The sequence below is a fragment of the Schistosoma mansoni genome, chromosome 1 (assembly GCF_000237925.1).
Source record: "Schistosoma mansoni strain Puerto Rico chromosome 1, complete genome".
In the NCBI taxonomy this organism is placed as follows: Eukaryota; Metazoa; Platyhelminthes; class Trematoda; order Strigeidida; family Schistosomatidae; genus Schistosoma; species Schistosoma mansoni.
Genome location: NC_031495.1, coordinates 6,037,144 through 6,058,052, shown reverse-complemented (window position 1 = coordinate 6,058,052; position 20,909 = coordinate 6,037,144). Strand labels below are relative to the sequence as shown.

General features: G+C 34.3%; 2 protein-coding genes across 2 annotated transcripts; one reads left to right on the top strand and one right to left on the bottom strand.

Moving 5' to 3' along the window:
* Positions 1 to 890: 890 nt before the first annotated feature.
* Smp_003930 (hypothetical protein) lies at positions 891 to 3,707 on the top strand (the record flags this gene model as incomplete). The annotated part of the gene is made up of 2 exons (XM_018793084.1): positions 891 to 1,703; positions 2,801 to 3,707. 2 exons carry the CDS (start codon positions 891 to 893, stop codon positions 3,638 to 3,640), a joined length of 1,653 nt encoding a protein of 550 aa, XP_018647632.1. The 3' UTR covers positions 3,641 to 3,707.
* Positions 3,708 to 5,808: 2,101 nt separating this feature from the next.
* Positions 5,809 to 19,922, bottom strand: Smp_003940 (hypothetical protein; the record flags this gene model as incomplete). Its single annotated transcript, XM_018793083.1, has 8 exons — positions 5,809 to 6,103; positions 9,061 to 9,205; positions 10,567 to 10,764; positions 12,931 to 12,970; positions 14,411 to 14,517; positions 15,479 to 15,590; positions 16,561 to 16,769; positions 19,911 to 19,922. The coding sequence occupies 8 exons, from the start codon at positions 19,920 to 19,922 to the stop codon at positions 5,970 to 5,972; spliced, it is 957 nt and encodes a 318-aa protein (XP_018647631.1). The 3' UTR covers positions 5,809 to 5,969.
* Positions 19,923 to 20,909: the final 987 nt, after the last annotated feature.

The window sequence follows — 20,909 nt, the reverse complement described above, 5'->3', positions numbered from 1 at the left end:
CATTTAACAGTGATCTTTAGCTTATAACTACGGAGAGCTTGTACACCAGCCTATATTATACAGCTGATAATGCCAAGGCAAACACAACTCACCATATTATGAGTAGATAACTTAGCGCGACCACCTCAGAGCTATCCCTTACACTAGTTGAAACTTACACACGGCTTCACAACATCGTACCTCTCTTGTTATCATCTCTGCTTCCCGTCTTATTGTTCTAGCTCCTTCTTCTTGCACATTACCAATTATTCAACTTGTCTGTTATACGTGAAACAATCATTTTCTCTTTAGCACTTGAATCTTCACTTCGTTATTATTGTCGTTTTGTAAACAACCAACCTCCTGACTGTTAATTGTATAACTGCTGGTATCAAGAATTTCTACTGTCCTAAGACAGACACACTCACTCAAACTACTAGATATACAAATCAATACCAAACTAACTAGAATTATTGTAGTCAAGAAGCTACACTACCAACCACTGAGCATCACCAAATATCTGGATCTGTACAGGAACAAAAATGAGCCAGCTCAAAAAAATCAGTCGTTTTATACAAGTACGTAATATATATATAAGATATTGAAGAAACATGTTGCATGTTGTCTTGACGATATAAGCGGCGCCTTATTTAGTTGAAATTAAAACATCGATTTTACTTTTTGTTTCGATTACCATACTGTTAACAATTATCCATCATCTATATGTGCTGGCGTTTGTTGAGTTATTGATTTTCTTGTTATTCTGCATCTGAGTTTTAAGTTCGGATCGTATATGCGACTGTCCTCGCTAAATGTATACACGTTGTTTTTCAAGGTGCTGTTAGGAACTGAAAGTCTAAGTCAAGCTTTGATTTTGACAACATTTAAACTTCATAAAAATACCTATCAATATGATACTTTCACGTTCTAAACCTGCACTTCAGAAACAAAAATCTGTCCCATTACAATCAAGAAAGATTCCGAGTTTAAAAGAATTTGTTGACAAGCGCGACTTCACCGGGGCACTAACTCTTTCGGAATTTGAGCGCTGCTGTGGTAATTCCAGTATTGATACAGATCTATGGGTAGCATACTCGGCTTTTCACTTAGGAGAATATAAAAAAGCCGCCGAGGAGTATAGGAAACTCCTCGAAAAACCTAATGCGCCTCCAGAGGTTCACACGTACCTCGCATGTTGTTACTTTTTCCTTGGAATGTACCAGGAAGCAATGAAGTCTGCTAAAGACGGCCCAACATGCAAACTACAAAATAGACTTCTGTTGCACGTAGGTCATAAATTAAATGACGAACGCACCCTTCTCAGTTGCCACAACTCGTTAGACAACTCAATAGAAGATCAGCTATCGCTGGCCTCAATTCACAGCCTTAAAAACCACCATCAGGAAGCTATCGACATATACAAACGCATCTTATTGGATAATAGAGAATACTTGGCATTAAATTTAAACATAGCTTTATGTTATTATAAAATGGATTATTACGATATATCTCAGGAAGTATTAGGAATATACCAGCAACGATATCCAGATAGTGCAACGGCCATTAATCTAAAAGCATGCATTAATTTCAGGTCGTACAATGGCAAGGCAGCTGAAGCAGAACTAAAGGCTCTTCACAGTGTTTCTACTTCATCATTTACATACGCACAAGATCTCATTAAGCACAACTTAGTTGTGTTCCGTAACGGGGAAGGAGCTCTGCAGGTAATATTGTAGTTTAGCATTGAAATTTTATTTCGTCATGTTTTTTAATATACAAGTTTAAGTGACGTGTAAACTAACAAATATGACCAGTTTGATACACCGAAAGGATTCTGACATAGATATCTCTGACTGATAACAAGTAGAATGGCATTCACTACAGGAATGCTGTCACTGTTATTATATATGTTAAGATCCTACTGTGTTTGTAGCTTCTTTTTGCTAAACTTAGAAAAAACTGACATAACCAATTTCCTAGTACATTAGTTTTTTAAATAAAGAGCCGATTTATTTAAATTTATTGGATGTGTCCATATTTTTAATGCTGTGGGTGAAACCCCAGGTTATGTGACACAAATGCGAAGCTCAGTAATGGTAAGTATTCCTGTCATTTACTTACAAGGAGTAAGGGTGATTTAATGAAAAACCAAACTCTAAAAATTACGTATCTTCTATTTAAATGGGTCCTGGGAACAGATCCTGGACCCTAGTAGAAACTCCAATATTAAGTGAAGTTTCAGTGTGTCAAGTAAAAAATTCAAGTGTACACGCATCAATGTCTTATTGGCATTAAATCTGCTTTATTATTGATGTTTAGACAAAAATATTCTTGCACGGCTGAGTTGCTGATTATACTTTTAAAAAACAGAATGCATTGGTTTAGGTGAGAAAAGTACACCTAAATAAGAATCTTGTATTTACTACACGCTCATAGCTCCCCATATGCTGATGTAGGAAAACAATACTTTTTGATGTTATTCAAGAAATGTCCTAGCGATGACTTCCTATTTACCAGTAACATCACCTCGAGATACATTTACAACCTACTAATAAGGCCAATCTGGTCTTATTGTATTTCTCACTATCCTTGTCCTTTGTGTTAATAAGTTAGAAAAAAAAACTGGAACTGATTCATTTCTACCTAATCTTCAATACTTCCTTGTTAATAAATTTAAACTGTTCAAACACAGTAGAAATATAATATTTTCTGTCATATATAAATAGGTGATTTTATTGAAAACCATTTAATAGTATATATTACTAAAATAGTCGGTTATCTCACCAAATTACAATACAATGAATATATGTATATTTTCTAGGTGCTACCACCCTTGTTAGACGTCCTACCAGAAGCAAGACTTAATCTCATCATCTTCCATTTGAAAAATGACGAACTACAAGAAGCATATGAACTTACTAAAGAAATAGACCCTAACACACCACAAGAATATGTACTAAAAGGAGTTGTGAATGCTATTCTGGGTCAAGAGCATGGGTCACGTGAGCACTTGAAACAGGCTCAACAGTACTTCCAGCTAGTGGGAGGATCAGCCAGTGAATGTGATACAATATCCGGACGTCAATGTATGTCTTCTTGCTTTTTTCTTCTTCGGCAGTTTGATGATGTTCTTATATATCTAAACTCGATAAAAAGCTACTTTTATAATGACGATATATTTAATTTCAACTATGCTCAAGCTAAGGCAGCTGTAGGAGCGTATAAGGAGGCACAAGAAGTGTTCTTGCTCATTCAATCAGAACATATTCGTTCAGAATATACCTATCTAAGTTGGCTAACAAGGTGCTACATAATGACTAAACAAGCTCGTTTAGCATGGGAGCTATATCTAAAAATGGAAACTTCAGCCGAATCCTTCAGTCTGCTGCAGTTAATAGCTAATGACTGTTACAAAATGGCACAATTTTATTACGCCGCTAAGGCATTTGATGTACTAGAGAGATTGGACCAAAACCCAGAGTACTGGGAGGGTAAACGTGGAGCATGCGTCGGTGCTTTCCAGCTCATAATAGATGGACAAGAACCCAAGGAAAGACTTCGAGAGATAATTCAAATCTTGCGTAATACAAATAACCCTCAGACAGAATATCTTATACGTGTTATGAAGAAATGGGCAAAAGAAAACAAGATTGTTGTATAATGATGATCATAAACTGTTGTATGATTTATACGTGTATAATAATTAAACAAACCCATGAATTCTTCATAAATGTTTGTTATTCTTAAGGAAGTTTGAGACGATAGTTAATAAAGAGTATCAAGGAAAGAAAGTGTCTATCAAATGCCGAAAAACCCTTCAAAATTAGACACATTTTTCTAGAAAAAACTATTTGTATCGATATAATTTGACTAATTTTTGATTTACTGTAAATATGCAGCGAATTATCCTATCAAACGATTGAACACCATATTGTAAGAAGAAAATGATACAAGAACTTAATCAGCTTACTTCAATATCTAGAAGTGCTGCTTTTCTTTGATAGTACGTTTCGTTACTAAGTCATTTACAATATAAAAGACTGGGAAAATAAAAATTAAAGGATATTTCCTTGTCTAGAGACATGATTAGCAAACTAAACTCAAGACATAAACAAAAGCTTTTTCCCAGACTCGTCACAGAAAATACGGTCGTTAAATAGTGAGAATTAACAGTTCGGCTTTAGAAGTCGTGATTTGTTCCTTAAATAAAACTGATGCAAGGTAATTTCAGGTTGAGCAAAATGATTAGAATATGAATAAGAACAATGGGTAAGCACTTACAGATTATTAAACAAACAGGAAACGTGTTCCATACATTTAGGATTCACGATACTATGAGACAAATTGTTGATATGGTCGAAAATGAAGCAGATTGAGACAACTTCTCGTATACAATGGATTTCAGTATTTAAAAAAATAAATTGTACATTACAGGAGGCCATAGAAACAACAATTCAATAAAGATGTGCATATAATGTATTTAATGTGCTGTTTTCATATTTTACACAGAGACTGTAATTTTGCATAATATTATAACCAATTTCTTATGCCCAAGCCTTCATTCAATACAATATAAAAAAAATGGGTTTGAAGAAGAGTATTACACCAAATAACCTACATCAAATTTAGTGTACTAGTTACATTTTATTATAAATAGATCAAGTAAAGTACAACATTACATAAAACTGCCAAGTCTTTTAATTATGACATAATTGCAGGAAATCAACATAATTAGGAAGGGGTTATGGTTGTTTGAAACAAAAAAAACGACGAGTTAACAGTAAGTAATCTAGTCATAATTTGGGGGGGGAGACAATAATTATAAGTAACAAAAAGCAACGAGCAACGACTTAAATTTAAGAGATTAATGTAACACATACATTTACTGCATACACTTTATATATATACATATATATTCTAAAAAAATAAGGTAGAATTCCGGTTTATTTTTCAAAATGTGATTTAATTAACTCATCAATTCTGTGAAGATCTTTTAAGGAATACTGTGCACTACCACGAGGAAGAGGTTTACTCTATAAGAAAAAAAAAGCAGGAATGATGTAATTATTAGTTGAATAAATTACCTGTTTTGTCTCATTTAAAAGGACACCTTAATACTTAATCAATGATTTAGAAATTAAGAAAAAGATTAAAAGTGATCAGATCAAAAAATGGAGTAAAAATATGGTCACTAAATTTTGTTTTAAGTAGAGTGAGATGTAGATGTTCTAGCCAAAAGATTTTGTGAACATAAAAACTATCAGTAATCTTAAAAATTGCCCAAATCATGTCAGTTTACTTTTACAACTAAATGTGGAGCATCATATTACCGTTTATTCATTTTTACTTATTTGATAGTAACATGTTGTGCATATAAATTTTCCCCAAATAAAAAATACTGATCCAGGACTAGTTTGAGGTAGTTAGTCATAATTAACACAAGCAGCCCAGTACAAATGTTTGTCAGCCAAAGTTGCCATACCGCCATATAAGCAGGATGAAATAAAACTAGTAAGATGAATAGCAAAGAAGTTGAAACAATCAACTCATTGAAGTGAAGCAGTAGTTTAGTCATTAAGCATTTAATCAATAGGATACAAGTCCGAACTCTGCTTCACTTATTTTAGTGTGGGGTAGCTGGATAGCGTTAGAAACTCTTAGACAAAAAGTATGACTGAAAGACGATTATAAGAATCGGTACTTGATTGCTGAATTTGATTGAATTAAATTTCATTTAACAATTTTCTTGTTATCACTAAGTTAAGAAACATAACAGAGAAGAGTATCTATAAAGGGTATTTATTTTATAAATGAGTAAGGTCATATATTACACAAATGTGCATACAGGGAGGATATCACCACTTCACTGAATAATTAATCATATATTCACAATTAGTAGGGACTTGGAGTACCTTAAAATACAGTTTGACTTGGATTCATTAAGATGTATTCCTTGGTATTCGACTAGGATTCAACAGTTTAAAAATACTTCAGTCAACACATAACGAACAATGGTCACTTACTTGAGAAGGATCAGGTTTCCATCCAATAAAATATAACAGCCGATAGGTTGCCGGAATACAGCGTTCATTTTCTTCACCTTCACGAGGAACACTGAATTTCTCTATAAAAAAGTGATACGATTTGAATGTATTAACTAGTAATATACAAGATTTGAAAAACAATAGAGGTATATATATATATATACATATATATAGCTACCTGTCTAAGTTATCATACGTCAAAGCAACGTCAGATGTAAGAAAAACGAATGAAAAAAGATGATTGCAAGCATTAGAACAGAAGACAAGTGACAGATTGACGGGAGCTAATAGAAGAATAAAGTAGATGGTATTGAGTAATACGACTCTTAAAATTTAAAAACAAAACAAATAGTGAATGAATTTTTGGCCCACGCTGAGATCAATCCTCTACTATATTTCTGTTGTATCCGAAGAAGACTGAATTATGGGTAACTTCTGGGAACTATTTATGGACTGTTATTATATATATATATATTCTTATTGAATAACTATCAAGTAACTAGGTTATATATATTCATATTCCTTTCATTATAAGCTTTTGTTTGACCTACTGACTATTATCATACGATTTACTATTCTTAAGATATTCCCAATTTATTAGTTACAGTATCTCACATTCACAGTCACTTCTGGCCTGATCTCACATAATTATTTTCTATTTTATGGTGTAATGCGGTCTGATTTGCTTGTATATAAACTGCGTATGTGTGAAATACATGATTCATATATTAGAAGCTGAGATTGTGTTCTGGATTGAATGAGTAGGGCTAGGTGAAAAGGACCGATAAAGACTCAGAGTTGACTCTAGACTGCTCGTGTTGGTTAACGTGTCGTTGATTTGACACAGGGTTAAGTTCGTATAAGTCGGTGTTCTGATTGGCGATCTTGTCACGTGATAATAAACAAGGCAAAATATATAACAATTTCCTAAAGTTTCTAAACATTAGGTTATAAGCGCGTCGTACACTCAATTGATGAAACCTTTACCTCACTACTAACTATACGATTGACACTAAAGGTCAACAATTTCAGAAACTAAGACTACTGTTTCCGTTTGTGATATAGCTAAAGAAAAAGTATACGCATTAGTTTTAATAACGGTTATCAAGCACAACGAAAAGAAAACAACTGCTTATTCTTCTCTACATTTAACTTTAAGTAATCCAAAAACATAAGTCCAATCTTGACTAATCAAAAGAATAATTAAGATCTACCAAAACAAATCTATTATGAGAAACATTTTTCGAGTAGTATAAATAGGTTTGCAGTATTCTACAAAACACAAAGACAATATAACATGTATGTTAAAAACATCAGTGACTTAATGTTAGGTATTCGAATAATTTTAAATGGGACTTCTATATTATTGATAAATGTATACCAATTGAATTAATTGTTAATTCAGTGAATATCTAATTGAGATGAAAATATGATCTTTCTCTTTGTAAACTTAATGAATTATTTGACAATTTAGTCAGTCAGTTACAACGTAGGACCAGGCACAGTTATGCATCGGTCCAAGTTGCCATACCTCATTAGCACAACAAGAAGAACACCGAATTCATAGAAATAGTTAATTTAATGGTGGTAGTGTATAAAAGATAGGTTGTATATAAGGATATAGTACAGGAAGAAAGAAAGTTATGAAACAATTTTAATCTCAAGGTTTAAGGTTAGATAAAGAGTGTATACACCTACGCCATTTGGATCGATTCTGAGCTATGAACTGATGTACAAAGCAAGTAATTTAAAATTTACTATATTTTGTGATAGATTATAATAATTTCGAATTATAAATGATTAGAAGATACCATTGAATATAAGCGTGATCTATACATTCTAGAGAGCTGGAGATGACACTTCAACAACAATAAGTCCCCTTATCAATTGAAGAGATAGGAGTTGAAGAAGAACATGATATTACAAGATGCAAAATTTATGATACAACTTTGTTTGTATGGTAACAGCTCTAGTCCTAGAACATATAGAATACTAAAGAGCCGAAAGAAACAAGTGAGACTATAAGCAAAGGTCGATGGGGTGATATGAATCGAAAAAGAAGTTACTGAGAACATACTTATTCGTCAGAATTACTGCTAATTGATAAAACTGAAAAGGCCTAGACAATCTGAGTCCTTTCTAGAAGAACTATACATTGACAATTACATCTTTTAGTTCATGATAACATGGTATCAAAATCTTACAAAATAGAGAGGGGTTCGAATTTGTAGACAGTTCTTATTTCATGCATAACATTAGTTAAATAACCCGTGAAATTCTTAAGAAACATGTGCAATGCTTGAAAAGTCACCCACAATTGTAGCTGACAGTTCAAAATTCGCTCAGAGTTTAACGGTAAATAGTTTTGTGACTGCTATCCACAGAACTGTATTCGATTAGTTTTAGTTGATATATGAACTAACTGAACAGGCACTTCGATATTGCCTACATTTGAAAATTGATTATACCTTAAATAATGACACAGACATTTCAGTTGTCGATTCTCCTACAATCAGAAAGAGGTTTTGTGGATATTATGGGAATTTATTAGTTGAATTCATGAGTCGATTGAAGTTGGACCACCATGGAAAACTTCGAAGCACTGGACGGCCGTTTCGTCCCAGTATTGGACTCCTCAGCAGTGCGCGTTTACGATCCCGGCCGCAGGACTCGAACCCAGGGCCTATCGGTCTCCTGTGCGAACACCTAACCTCTAGACCACTGAACCGCGATCCAACAGTGTTAATGTCTAACTTCAATCGATACACGAAAGTGCGCCACCGTCCACCCTATAAGATAAAATTTACATCTCGAATTCCCCTGTTAATTATTAGAGAAAATTAAATTAAGAAACAAGTGTACAATAACTCCATAAGAAACATCTTTAAACTCACAAGAAATGTGAGTTACACAGCCAACAATTTTAACAAAAGATGACTCTATATCTTGTCAAAATATGACCATATGAATATTGTATTTTACTTGAACAAAGATACAATTAAACCAATAATATTATAGTACAATAATCATTATTTACCATTGTAAATTGCAGAGGCTGCAAATAAAACATCACGATTCAAACGTAATGGTCTATGAACAGTAGCATTGGATTCACCCATAAATCGTAGATCATTCATTAATGCAAATATATCTGGATAATGAATGACAATTTCATCGATATCCTAAGAAAGTTAAAATTAAAGTGTTTACTGATAAAAAGTGACAAAAAAAACAAATGACTGAGTAATTAAACGTTGGAGATAAACATTTTTTGCATATCACGTAATTATCCAATTGCAAATAAGATATCGTGACTCTTCACTTTCTAGATGTTCCTGAGAAACTTCTATTCAACATTGATTGGATAAAATATTTTCCAGTTTTCATGGCCCCTCTCGATTTTTTCGAAAAATGCTTTGAATCTCCACAACATCTTTCTCCTTTTAAAAATAAGACTTCTTCGGATCTACTTGAAGCTTTCTAACTCGCTTCCAGCAGCGTTCCATCTTTTTCGATGCCTCTCTAATCCAAGTGATTAAATTATTACTCGCTACATCATACATAAGCAGAGATACGACACCATACACAGAACTGTTGTGCACACAATACACTGGCTCATTCATTTATTTGAACACAAAAATATTGGTACAAGAAGGCACCAAATACATATGCGCCACACAATAGCGATGAGGCCACTAGTAATCATGGATTTGTGTGAAGGCTGGAATACTGTCCGGGTGCCCGAACCGAAGCAGGTAGTTTTCTTAGCAGGTCACTTCCCAAGAGGTTTAATCCACAAGCAGTGGGGCGTACCAATGATAGCCGGTGACCAACAATAGGTTCATAAGCCTTTTGTTCCTTAAAGATCCTGGAGCCCATGTACACTATTGATTTGGAATCAAGGTTTTCCGACTCCCGTAGGTGGATCCTCCATATCCACCAACTCGGTTAAAGCACCGGGCATTCGCTTTTCGTCCTCTCAATTTCTTAAACAACAGTAATGCCATGCGAAGGCAGTGAGTAGGACTTCTCTGACAGTGGCTGTATACGCATGGTCATGTGAGAGCATTTGAAGAGAGGGAGAGCTGACTCTCCTCACCCTCGGCCGTACCAGGGCATTTGGAGGTCTTGAGTTTTCGCACGTTTCAAGGAGCAAAGAGGTAGTAAATTACGGGAAGGAGCGTGTGTTATTGTACTGTGTGTGTGCGCGCGTTATTGTACTGTGAACATCGACACTAGGATCTACGTACATCCTGCTGACGAGTCTAAATTAGACGAAACAAGCATTCTGGACTTTAACGTCAGCCAAAATTCGCATATCTACCTCCACTAAACACAAAATTGTACTTGATAAGTCAATTAATGGTTATGCTGTCCCAAAATACTGTCTTATTTTCCATTACCTCCAATGTTCTTTAAAATACGATGAAAAAAGGTATCTCCAAGTCAATAAAAAATGTTAGAATGCGACTCTAGAATCAATATAATCAATAAAAAAACCGGAACACCGTTCAAATAGACATTATCAACATAATACACTTACTAATGTGATTAAATTGAATCCAGCAGATTGCAACAAATTAGCCATATCTACACTATCCACGAATGGACTAATATGCGATGAGATTCCGCCTAATCTTTCTAATTCAGCTAATTGTAATGATACACGCAATTCATACAATGTATCCATTGCTGGCATCACACCTAATAAGCATCCATCATTACGCAAACAAGTTAATATCTAAGCAGAGTTTTAGTTTGTTAAAATAAAGAAAAGATGATTCAGAAGGAAAAATTAAGAAATAGAAATCTTTAAAAAAGGATGATTAAACTAGTCTAATTGTGTTAATCTGTAGCAGTTCTCGTCATACTTCTATTCAATCTATTTTTTAGCTACTAAATATATCATTTTAGCCTGATCTTTTATCTTATGAACATGGAAATTATTTACCGATAACCTTGAGCGTTTTTTATATATGGGTATTTGTACATGTGTCTATTTGTTTCACTTACCTGTACTTTATACGCGGTCTACATAACATGACGTTTGCTTAGATCTATGAGGAGGCAACAACACTTATATGGATGCTGGTCAAATGCCTGGGTAATTGAATACCCGAACTATTTCTAGCGAAAAATACGCTTCTTACTTAATTTTTAATATCTACGCTGTGTTAACGTGGTCATTTGGTAGAATCTATACAAAGTTAATGGGATGTATATTTCATTATCATCATTTATTATGTAGTCAATTCGGTGACTCAAACTTTACTATGCAGACATTTACAACAGACACTCTATGCTCATTATCATTATATCGGATATGGAGCTTTTGTGATTTTTGGACGGATGTCTTTCATCACTGTAGCCTTCGAAGGATAACGTGGTAGACAACATTACGTAGTTTGTTGTCCGATTCTGTTTTTAATGTTGTTTATGTCATCCAGAATGTTGTTGACCAAGCTGTGATTATTTTCTAGATGATTCTTTTTGAAAATGACGAATGTATCGTCCACACAGAGTATCCAAGCTTTTGGTTTGACTATTGGTAAGTGTTAATTCTGCATACGCATCTAAACCTCTTTTCTTTTTATTCGATGATCTTTTGTGGCGTACTACTGAATAATATTCAGTAACTAGTTCAATTTTACGTCATTTTGAACGTACAGTATACCACGCTTTTTTCTTGTTGTGTAACGACTCCTTAAGTATTTACAGGAATTTGTCATATGCAATGTACATATAATTGTGACTTACTAAATTTCGTGCATTTATTGACTGTTTGTTTACGTGCAACAGTTCCCATATTTTGAACTGTTAAACTATCGCTTTGATTGTCGATAGTCATTGTTAACTTCAAAAATACAGCTACTAGCTGTCATTTGGATTATCATATACTGTAAACGATCTTTAAGTGACTACTTTATGGGTATTTTTTCTATCTATACAAATTGATGCATTAAACATCACAGATACCTCGTGAATTAAAGTTTGTAACTATTTTACATTTCTTTTGGTGAATAATAGTACCGTTTCCCAGAAGAAATCTTGGTCATGGACTCTGATTTACTGAACGCTACCATGTAGAGTGGTCAGACACTCCAATAGATTTAATATTGTCAAACTCTACTGTGGTCAAGAATTGGTTCAGTGCTCTCCGATTCTCAATAGTATCTCAAATAAGATCAATATTTATAATAACAAATACTATCTGTGAAACAAACCGATCTCCACAAATTTATAATTTATTTATTTAAACACATAAATATTGGAACAAAAAAGCACCAGATAAATATGCGCCTCACAAATCTCATTTAATTTGTGTGAGGGCTGTGATAATGCCCAGGTGCCCAAACTGAAGCAGGTGGTTTTCTTAGGGGGCCACACCCCGAGCCTTTGACCTGAAGGTCTAGTCCACAAGGCAGTGGAGCATCGTGAGGAGATGCAGTCCCATGGTAGCCGGTGACCAACGATTGATTCATACGCCATTTGTTCCTTCAGGATATTGGAGCCCATGTGCACCATTGGTTTGGAATCAGGGTTTTCCAACTCCCCTAGGTAAACTTTCCATGTCCACCAACCCGGTTAAAGCGCCGGACATTCGCTTTTCGTCCTCTCAATTTCGTAAGCAACACCCATGGTGCGAGAAGGCAGTGAGTAGGACTTCCCTGGCAGAGACTATATATTCGCGTGGCCATGTGAAAGCATTTCGAGAGGGAGAGCTGACTCTCCCCACTCTCGGCCGTACCAGGGCATTCATATAATCAACTAATATTCTAATCTGGTTTTTATAAATCGGCAAAAATAAAATGTACAATATCACTGATAATAAATATAAGTGTATTGATGAAAACGAAAGAAGAATGAACATTAAAACAAAATATATAATTCATTTTAAAATATTTACTTGTTTTAATAAACCAGGTAGATCGTTTATCCAGTGTAAGCTTTCAAATTTAAATGGAAATGAAATTTTTTGAAAAAAAAGGAAACAATAAACATCATGTATCAAATCAAATTTTATATCTCAATGATGATTTATAATAAACTAGATGTAACCACTGTACCTAGATAGAATATTCTATATAACAAATGACTAGTTCATATGAACCGTACAAGGTGCTTATAAACAAGATAGACTAAATCAATAGTTGAGAAAGTTATATAACTGTCAAATCTGTACAAGAAGAGTTATGTCCATTAAGATTTTCGGTTGGTCGACAGTAAATTCTATTTACAGACAAGTGAGGATCCCTTCAATATGGTGTAACGAATAAGGACTTGAATAGACTGGATATCTGTCATACAGAAACACAGCACTAATAATCTACGTGCTAACAAAGTAAAAAAAGACTTTCAGAAAAACTTTATATTCCGTACAAAGGTCAAAAATTGAAAAAGAACAACTCTGTCTACATGGTCACATGCAATGACCTTGAGACACAACAAAATTAGCAAACTAAGGAAGATATCAACCAAACACGTAATAGCAAAGATTATTGCTGGAGTATGAATTCAAAAAAGTCATTTAAGCTTTCTTGTAAAAGAAGAATCAACCTGTAATAACAGAAATACTAATTAACCTAAACTCTTCTCAGCAGTCACATTACGTTTTGAAATCAGTTGCAGTGAGTCAGTTGGTTAAGGGACTTATCTTTTAGCAACTAGATCACAGGTTTGAATAATGCTTTACCTACTTCAGTTGGGGCAACCGGATAATGTCACTAGCCCTTATACTTAGAATGCGGCTCGAATCGAAGCACACGAGTTTGTACCTGGAAAGTTACAAACAATTGTAATAATAAAAATGGAGTTGTTCTTCAAGTTTTTTTTACAAATGCAGTGATAAAGTGAAGTATGATTTCAGTCAGCGATGTATTATTATTAGCGTTAAACAGTTATCTATCAAAGTCAAATACTTTAAACAACAAACCATATTATGACTATGCCATTAAATAATATGGTTTAGATAACCTTGTAGGAAGGATACTTGGGATCTATTAGGAGACTGAAAAGTGACTAAAAAGAATTAACGAAATAGGGATTCTTTTTCGTCCTTTCCCTTTTTAATATAACTAATTGAATGACGTACACTTTTCATTATAGTTGAGTGCGAAATATCAGTTAGTTAGTGAAATTCGAAAAGAGTATTTATCTTTCATTTGAGACTCATTATTTAGACGTAAACTCATTCCGATATTGATGTTCCCACTAGAAACTTGGAATCAAAACCTATCGCCTTGAACACTGAAACATTGTGCACCACTCAGTGAAAATAACCAGCAAAATTCTACTTAGCGTTATATGGTACATTATCAGTTGTAAGAGGGAATTAAAATGCTTACACAATCAACTAGTATAGATTAAGAAAATAAAAGCGAATTTACCTCATAGAGCTTAAAACTAAATCTAGAGTATTTGGTCGAAAAGGTAAACAGTACTCATGGCAATTTATGTTATACGTACAAACTTCCGCAGATGGTTTAATCTGTTTCTAAACAAAAAGATTAATAAAAGAGAGGACATTAAGAAAACTTTAGTTACAAGTATATCATAAAATGAATAACTTTAGAAGTAATATAATTGCGATTTAGTTATACGGGTTTGAGTCTTTTCTTTACTGATGGTAAGGACAGGAAATAATCAATTTCTTTTGGTATATGTATATCCTTAGCGAGCTGACTCAACGTATGTAACCATTAAGTCACAAGTGTTTTTGAGTAAAGTTGAATAGAGACTAGTGATTAAATCCAGGATGAGAGTTTCATCTTATTTAGGACTCATCATCCAATTTTGCTTAAAAATACTACAATTGTAGTTGAACGATGACTTATTAAAATACGAAATAGTTGTTGTTGCATGTATAAACTATAAATTAGGTAAAGAATAAGCGATTGTTGAATTATTGAATAGCCTGATGCCTACAGTATATGAATTAGTGCTCAATGAACAAAAATCTAATAACAATATTAGAATAAAAGTGATAGAAAATTTCGAATTTCATATACTCACTATATTTCCCGCCCCCCAAATGCCCTAGTACCGCCGAGAGTGGGGAGAGTCCACTCTCCCTAACTAACTATTATGAATAATGTTTGAATCCTTTAGAGCATGATTCCCAAATATAATGGTATTCTTAAAGTCTTTCATGTGACTATATTGTCAGGACTTAAAAAACTTTAAATGATTATTTACAAATATTTATTTCATTAGTAATTAAACAACTTGATTTTCGAAGACTGAGTACTGGGTTCGGGTTTTAGTGGGGGCTAATATAAGTAGTCTGAAATAAAAGAAAACATGAATTCCAACTGCAAACCACTGTTCAAAATACAATGAAAACTAAAACAGGTTTCTTTTGCATAAAAATAGACGGATTAGCCGAATAGAAACATCGCATACATTAATTGGTTATGACCGAAAACAAACTCACAACTAACAAAAAAGAGACATACTAAGACCTCAGATGAACTGTCTAGTTGGTAGAGAACCCCGATATTATCTGATGTGATAAACTGAGATAAATGCCCTCGACCACAACCAATATCCAAAGCGACATCGAATTTTCTATGATGTAAAAAAACAATCAAAGAAGTAACTTTCCGCTTCATGCTTACAACAATGTTTAATTGAGTTGTATAGGTGGTTTGATTCTAGGTATATTAAAGTAACTGAAGAATTCATATACCAACAAAACGATGAACAATAATGACCACGGCAATTTCACTAAGCATTTGTAGACTTATCACATAAATATATACTTTCATTATTTCGTTCTAAATACTGTAAATTAAAGAAATTCTTTTTGTTGATCATATAATTCTATGGCATTTAGTCTAAATTTAAACAGTAATACATTTTGCCCAATATAACAAGTGAGGTAAACTTGAGTCCCGGGCAAAATGTCAATTTATTTAAAAGTGAAAACATGTCTTGCTGGTAGGGGACGACTAGTACAAAACCTAGGCCCAGCGTGCATGTCAACCTTTTTTTAACCAAATGTAACGTAAAACTTCGGTGGTCTGAACTTCGAATTTTCGAAACACAAATAGTTTTCACAAAGCGGTATTTTTATTTCTTTAACGGATGCTGTAGTTGATGGGATGACACAGCATTTCTCATATTTTGATTGAACAGTTTAAGTCATTTTTTACTGTAATCAGGATGAAACACTTATTTCTTTGACAGATTAAAAAGGAGAAAACTATTAGTGGGGAAGTTGCTTTTGGATTGTCATTCAGAATTAAAAAGTCGAAATTTCAAATTTCATATAAGCTTTTTACACAATAACAACTCAATCTTGATTGTTATAGGCTAGAACCAACTTAGGCAGATTTAAATAGCCTGAAGTTATATAAGGTAGTTAATTTGATATTCATAGAATCACGATTAAAAAACCAACCCAAGTTAGACAACAGAGATTAAAAATAATATAAATACTTGATTGTACAACATAACTTCTGTAAAAGCATGACATGACATGAAACTGCATTCGAAATCACATTCTCAAGATCAATAAGGGTAAAACAAAGATAACCTTGATATATCATTTAGGCGGTCAGCTAGTCGGTTGGCAACTTCTTCACGTATGTAGTCATACATGTGAGGATCATCAGTAAGTGCTGATCGTGCACGTTGTTTTTCTTTAACAGATTTATCAAATACTACATTTTGCCCGGTAAACTGGTTTCGATATCCAAATGCGGGAATCGCATATTTATAGTAGCGCGTGAACGTATTTAGTACCTATAATAATAAGGTTGAAAACAGCGTTTCAATGAGGTGCTTTAAATGACAAACAGTGACCGTCAGTGAACAGTATTTTTACCATGCAATTTAATTTAGATTGCTTGTTTTTTATCGGTATGAAATAAGAAAACGAACCAAAATAAATTAGGACAATAAGGCAAGAACAGAAAAAAATTGAAGTAGAGATTGTAAACAATATTGGGATGGATAAAAATTGATTGAAAATGGATCATTGGAGTTGGTTTGAAAAATAGGGTTAACCATCGCAAATTCTACGCTTAACTATTGTTTGGTATCCTTGAAACGTATCTTGAACTTTATGGACCATAAACACTATAATATCGGTGCACACATATATTAAATCCAAATAATTTAGATGATTCATGTTTACAACTCTATTATTAAACTTTCTTAAACTAAAACTTGATGTCCTAAATTAACACTTAGTTACTCCGTCTGTTAGTTGTAGCTTATACAAAAAACTTGACAACAGATTCGTTGTTTATGATGGAGGTCTTTTCTCTGAGTTGGTAGAAGTTTGTGCTGATAATGTCGTTCAGAAGGACGATGAAAGCTCCAGGACTAAACCATCCACCTCAGAGAAAAAAGCTCCATCAAAATCATCCACCTGAGCCACAAATATCTACCACCTCAGATTCGTTGTTTAGCCTGACGAATTCGGAGAACTTTTAGTAAACAATGTAGTCAGTCAGTCAGCTACAACGTAGGATCAGGCAATATTTGTGTATTAATGTTTATTGAAATGTGAACACGGTGGTTTAAACTTGATCAGTTTGTTTTTTAGAGCATTTACCAACATAATGATATTAGTGATCAAATAATACAGTGATTATCGACATTGGAACTTAATTTAACTAAGGGAACTTGGACAAATAGGAGGTTAACATGTTAAAATACGCTCTGAAAATGTAACCTGGCGTTTAGAATTTAAAGCTCTGAACTACAACTGAATGAGTGCCCAACTATTAAGAAAATAAGGACTGATTATCACTGAATAGGTCAATTCCTTATTTGGTAAATAATAGATAACGTCAATGAAACATTACTGGAAATTAGTAAACTGGTTTCTTAATAGAAATCCTTGAAGCATGAAAAAACCCGATTAATGTGGTGATGCAAGTATCATGATACTTCAATCGAATATCCTCTACAAGTTTCAAGAAGCAGAATATAACACGAGCAGGAGTCCACAGTCATCCAGTACTGTTTCAGTGTGGAAACCGTACCTAATGAGGCTTAGTACGACCTGACACGATTAGCTTGCCGGAACAAAGCAGAATTATGACAAATTGTTTGAAAGCAAATACCTGTCCTTAACGCTTCAGTTTGGGCACCTGGGCAGTATCACAGCCCTCACACAAATCGAATGAGATTTGTACGGCGCATATGTATCTGGTGCTTCCTTGTACCAATATTTATGTGTTTAAATAAATAAATAATAAGCTTGTCAAAACAACACTTGTAACACATATGATCGATAAAGATGAATTTTTAATCTGTTTTTTTATTGTTTTGGTTAGTTGCACGATAAAAGTTGTTGGTATTGTAATGTCGTGAATTGCTATTAACTTTATAACCGATGAACACTTGTCTATGTCAAGGCCACTTTTATCCCAAATACAGAAGTAAATTTTGGGATGCCATCGTAATTCTGAAGACTTTTTTGGGCCTCTAGAACTTTAGTGTTGGATGCAGTAAAACTGATTAGAATAAGAAGTGATAAATGAAAATGGAGTAGTAAAGCTGATTCACTTTACTTTATGACTAGACTCGTAACATTGTAGCTTGCATGAAACATAATTCCTCAGCAATATAAAGAATGAAAATTCAGGTGCGCAAACCAAAGTTGTGTATACTTTCCAACATTGCAGACCATGCTGATATTGAACTGCTACTAGAAATATAGCTCAAAGGACTCGAAATTCAATAGGACTGCAAGCTTTCTAGGAAATTCGAGTATCAACCACTGTCATATTATTTACATTCAAAGTATTTATCCTGGGATTGATGAAGATACGAAACACACTGAAGTTAACAGTAAACCATATGAATGAGCCCGTTGAGACACTGGAACCAAATCCAATCAGGATATTGAGGATAAACTATAATTTATGGATGACCTATGAGGGACGCTAAATTAACGTTTAGAATGTCTACCTACTAACCAGAACTGAATGAAGGGTATAAACCGTTGTGAGGAATTAAAATTATGATCCACGGTTAATGGCTGGGGTTGGGAATTACATTTAGGGTTTTGATTCACGAACTGATATCAGATAAAATACCAAAACGTTATTTAGTCAAATGGATGGATGAACTTTAAGCACAAATCCCAGACCTGTTACCTTATATCTGGTTGGTTCGTTCATAAATTATAGTCTTGCCAAATACTGATTAGATATTAAACAAATATTTTTTCAGGTACAATAATACAAAAAATGAGCATAACGTAACAATTATGGTGAGGGGACGATGTGAAAATATTGGAGGGGGTTTCCTTACTAATTACCACTTAAACTTCATTTGACCTAAGTAAACAAAAATGAAGAAATAATAGTAGAATACGGGAAGATATAGATACTAGCTATAAAAAAGTCGGTGTTAATTAAGGGGATATCGCAACTAAAAGTCGCCTTATTCGTTTATGATGGGGATATAATGAGACACTCCCAATCCCTCTATTTTGGTCGAAATTCGAAAAAATTTGGGGTTTTCTATAAAGTCGTGAAAAGACTGGCTGTTTTCCCTAAAGTTTTCTATTGCAGCTACCCCAAAAAAGAAAACGTTTTCCCAGAATTAAAAAGATTGGGTTTCAGAGAGTAAATATTATAAAATGGAAATGAACTTGGTATCAAACACTGAACTGAGTGGCGACTATCTACTATAAACTTATAGCTTTTAGTGTTAAATGCCAGTAACCTCTTCATAATTAAACATTCTGAGTCGAAAAAGCCAAACGAAACTAAAATTAAAACGTGAACAGTCTGACAGAATTGAAGGAAATAACAAAAACGCGTGCATCATATCTTTAAAAATATCAACAAGTAGTAGTCAACCTTAACAAACTGATGGGTTTCAGGACGTTTCAAAAATTTACTTCCCGACGATATCACTGACCTTCAGGACCATCCGAGAAAAACCCCGCTAATACGATATACAAATTTTAAAGCTTGTCACATGGTCTGCATCATAGCTATCGATCAGTTAGCTGGAATTGCCTTTTGAGCGAATCCTTCGATGGGATGTGTGTATATTCTCAGCTCGATTAGCTTCTAACTAACTGTGACTGGACTCCACCTGTAGCTCTTCTCGAGTTACTGCCGGTCCCGAGCCCGAATAAAGGAGGGTAGGGCATGCAGTAGGCAACCCCATACCGTAGAAAAAAATCTTGCTTAAAAACGTCAACCAGATTATCAAACTAAACCATTTAAGCTCTGCCCTCCGAGTTGAAGAATCTTCATTCAAAAGAATTATGGTGCCTCATGGTGAAGCCGAGAGTTTTCGGAAGTCACGAGGCCGATACCCCTTCTAATAACAAAGGTTAGGTACGGGAGAGATGCTTCTATACTCCGGTCACGAATAGGAAAATGCTACACACACGCAGAGAGTTGCTCCGATACTGTCCAAAGAAGCACGTAATGAACTTATAGGATGGGAATCTCAAAGTATCCTTCATAACAAAGAAGGAGGAAGTCACATTGAATGTTATCCAGTCTTATACACTTACCAATGACAACAACGACGACAATAAAGATCGTTTCTATGAAAGGATGCAATCAATCACAACGAAGTGCCTAAGAAAGGATCTCACCATCCTGATGGGAGATCTAAACACCCATTTCGGAATGGACGACATCGGATATGAAGATATCATGGGACGACATGAACTGGGAGAGAGAAACGAAAATGGCGGAGGATTTACAAACCTATTTGCATTCAAAAATCTGGCTATAGGTGACACAATATTCCCACACAATTACATATACAAAGCTACATGGGTCCCACCACGGAGAACCAGATCGATCATATTTGCATCAGTAAAAATTCACAGGGATAATGGAAGACGTGAGAACCATGAGAGGGGCTGACATAGCTTCAGATCACCATCTACCTGGT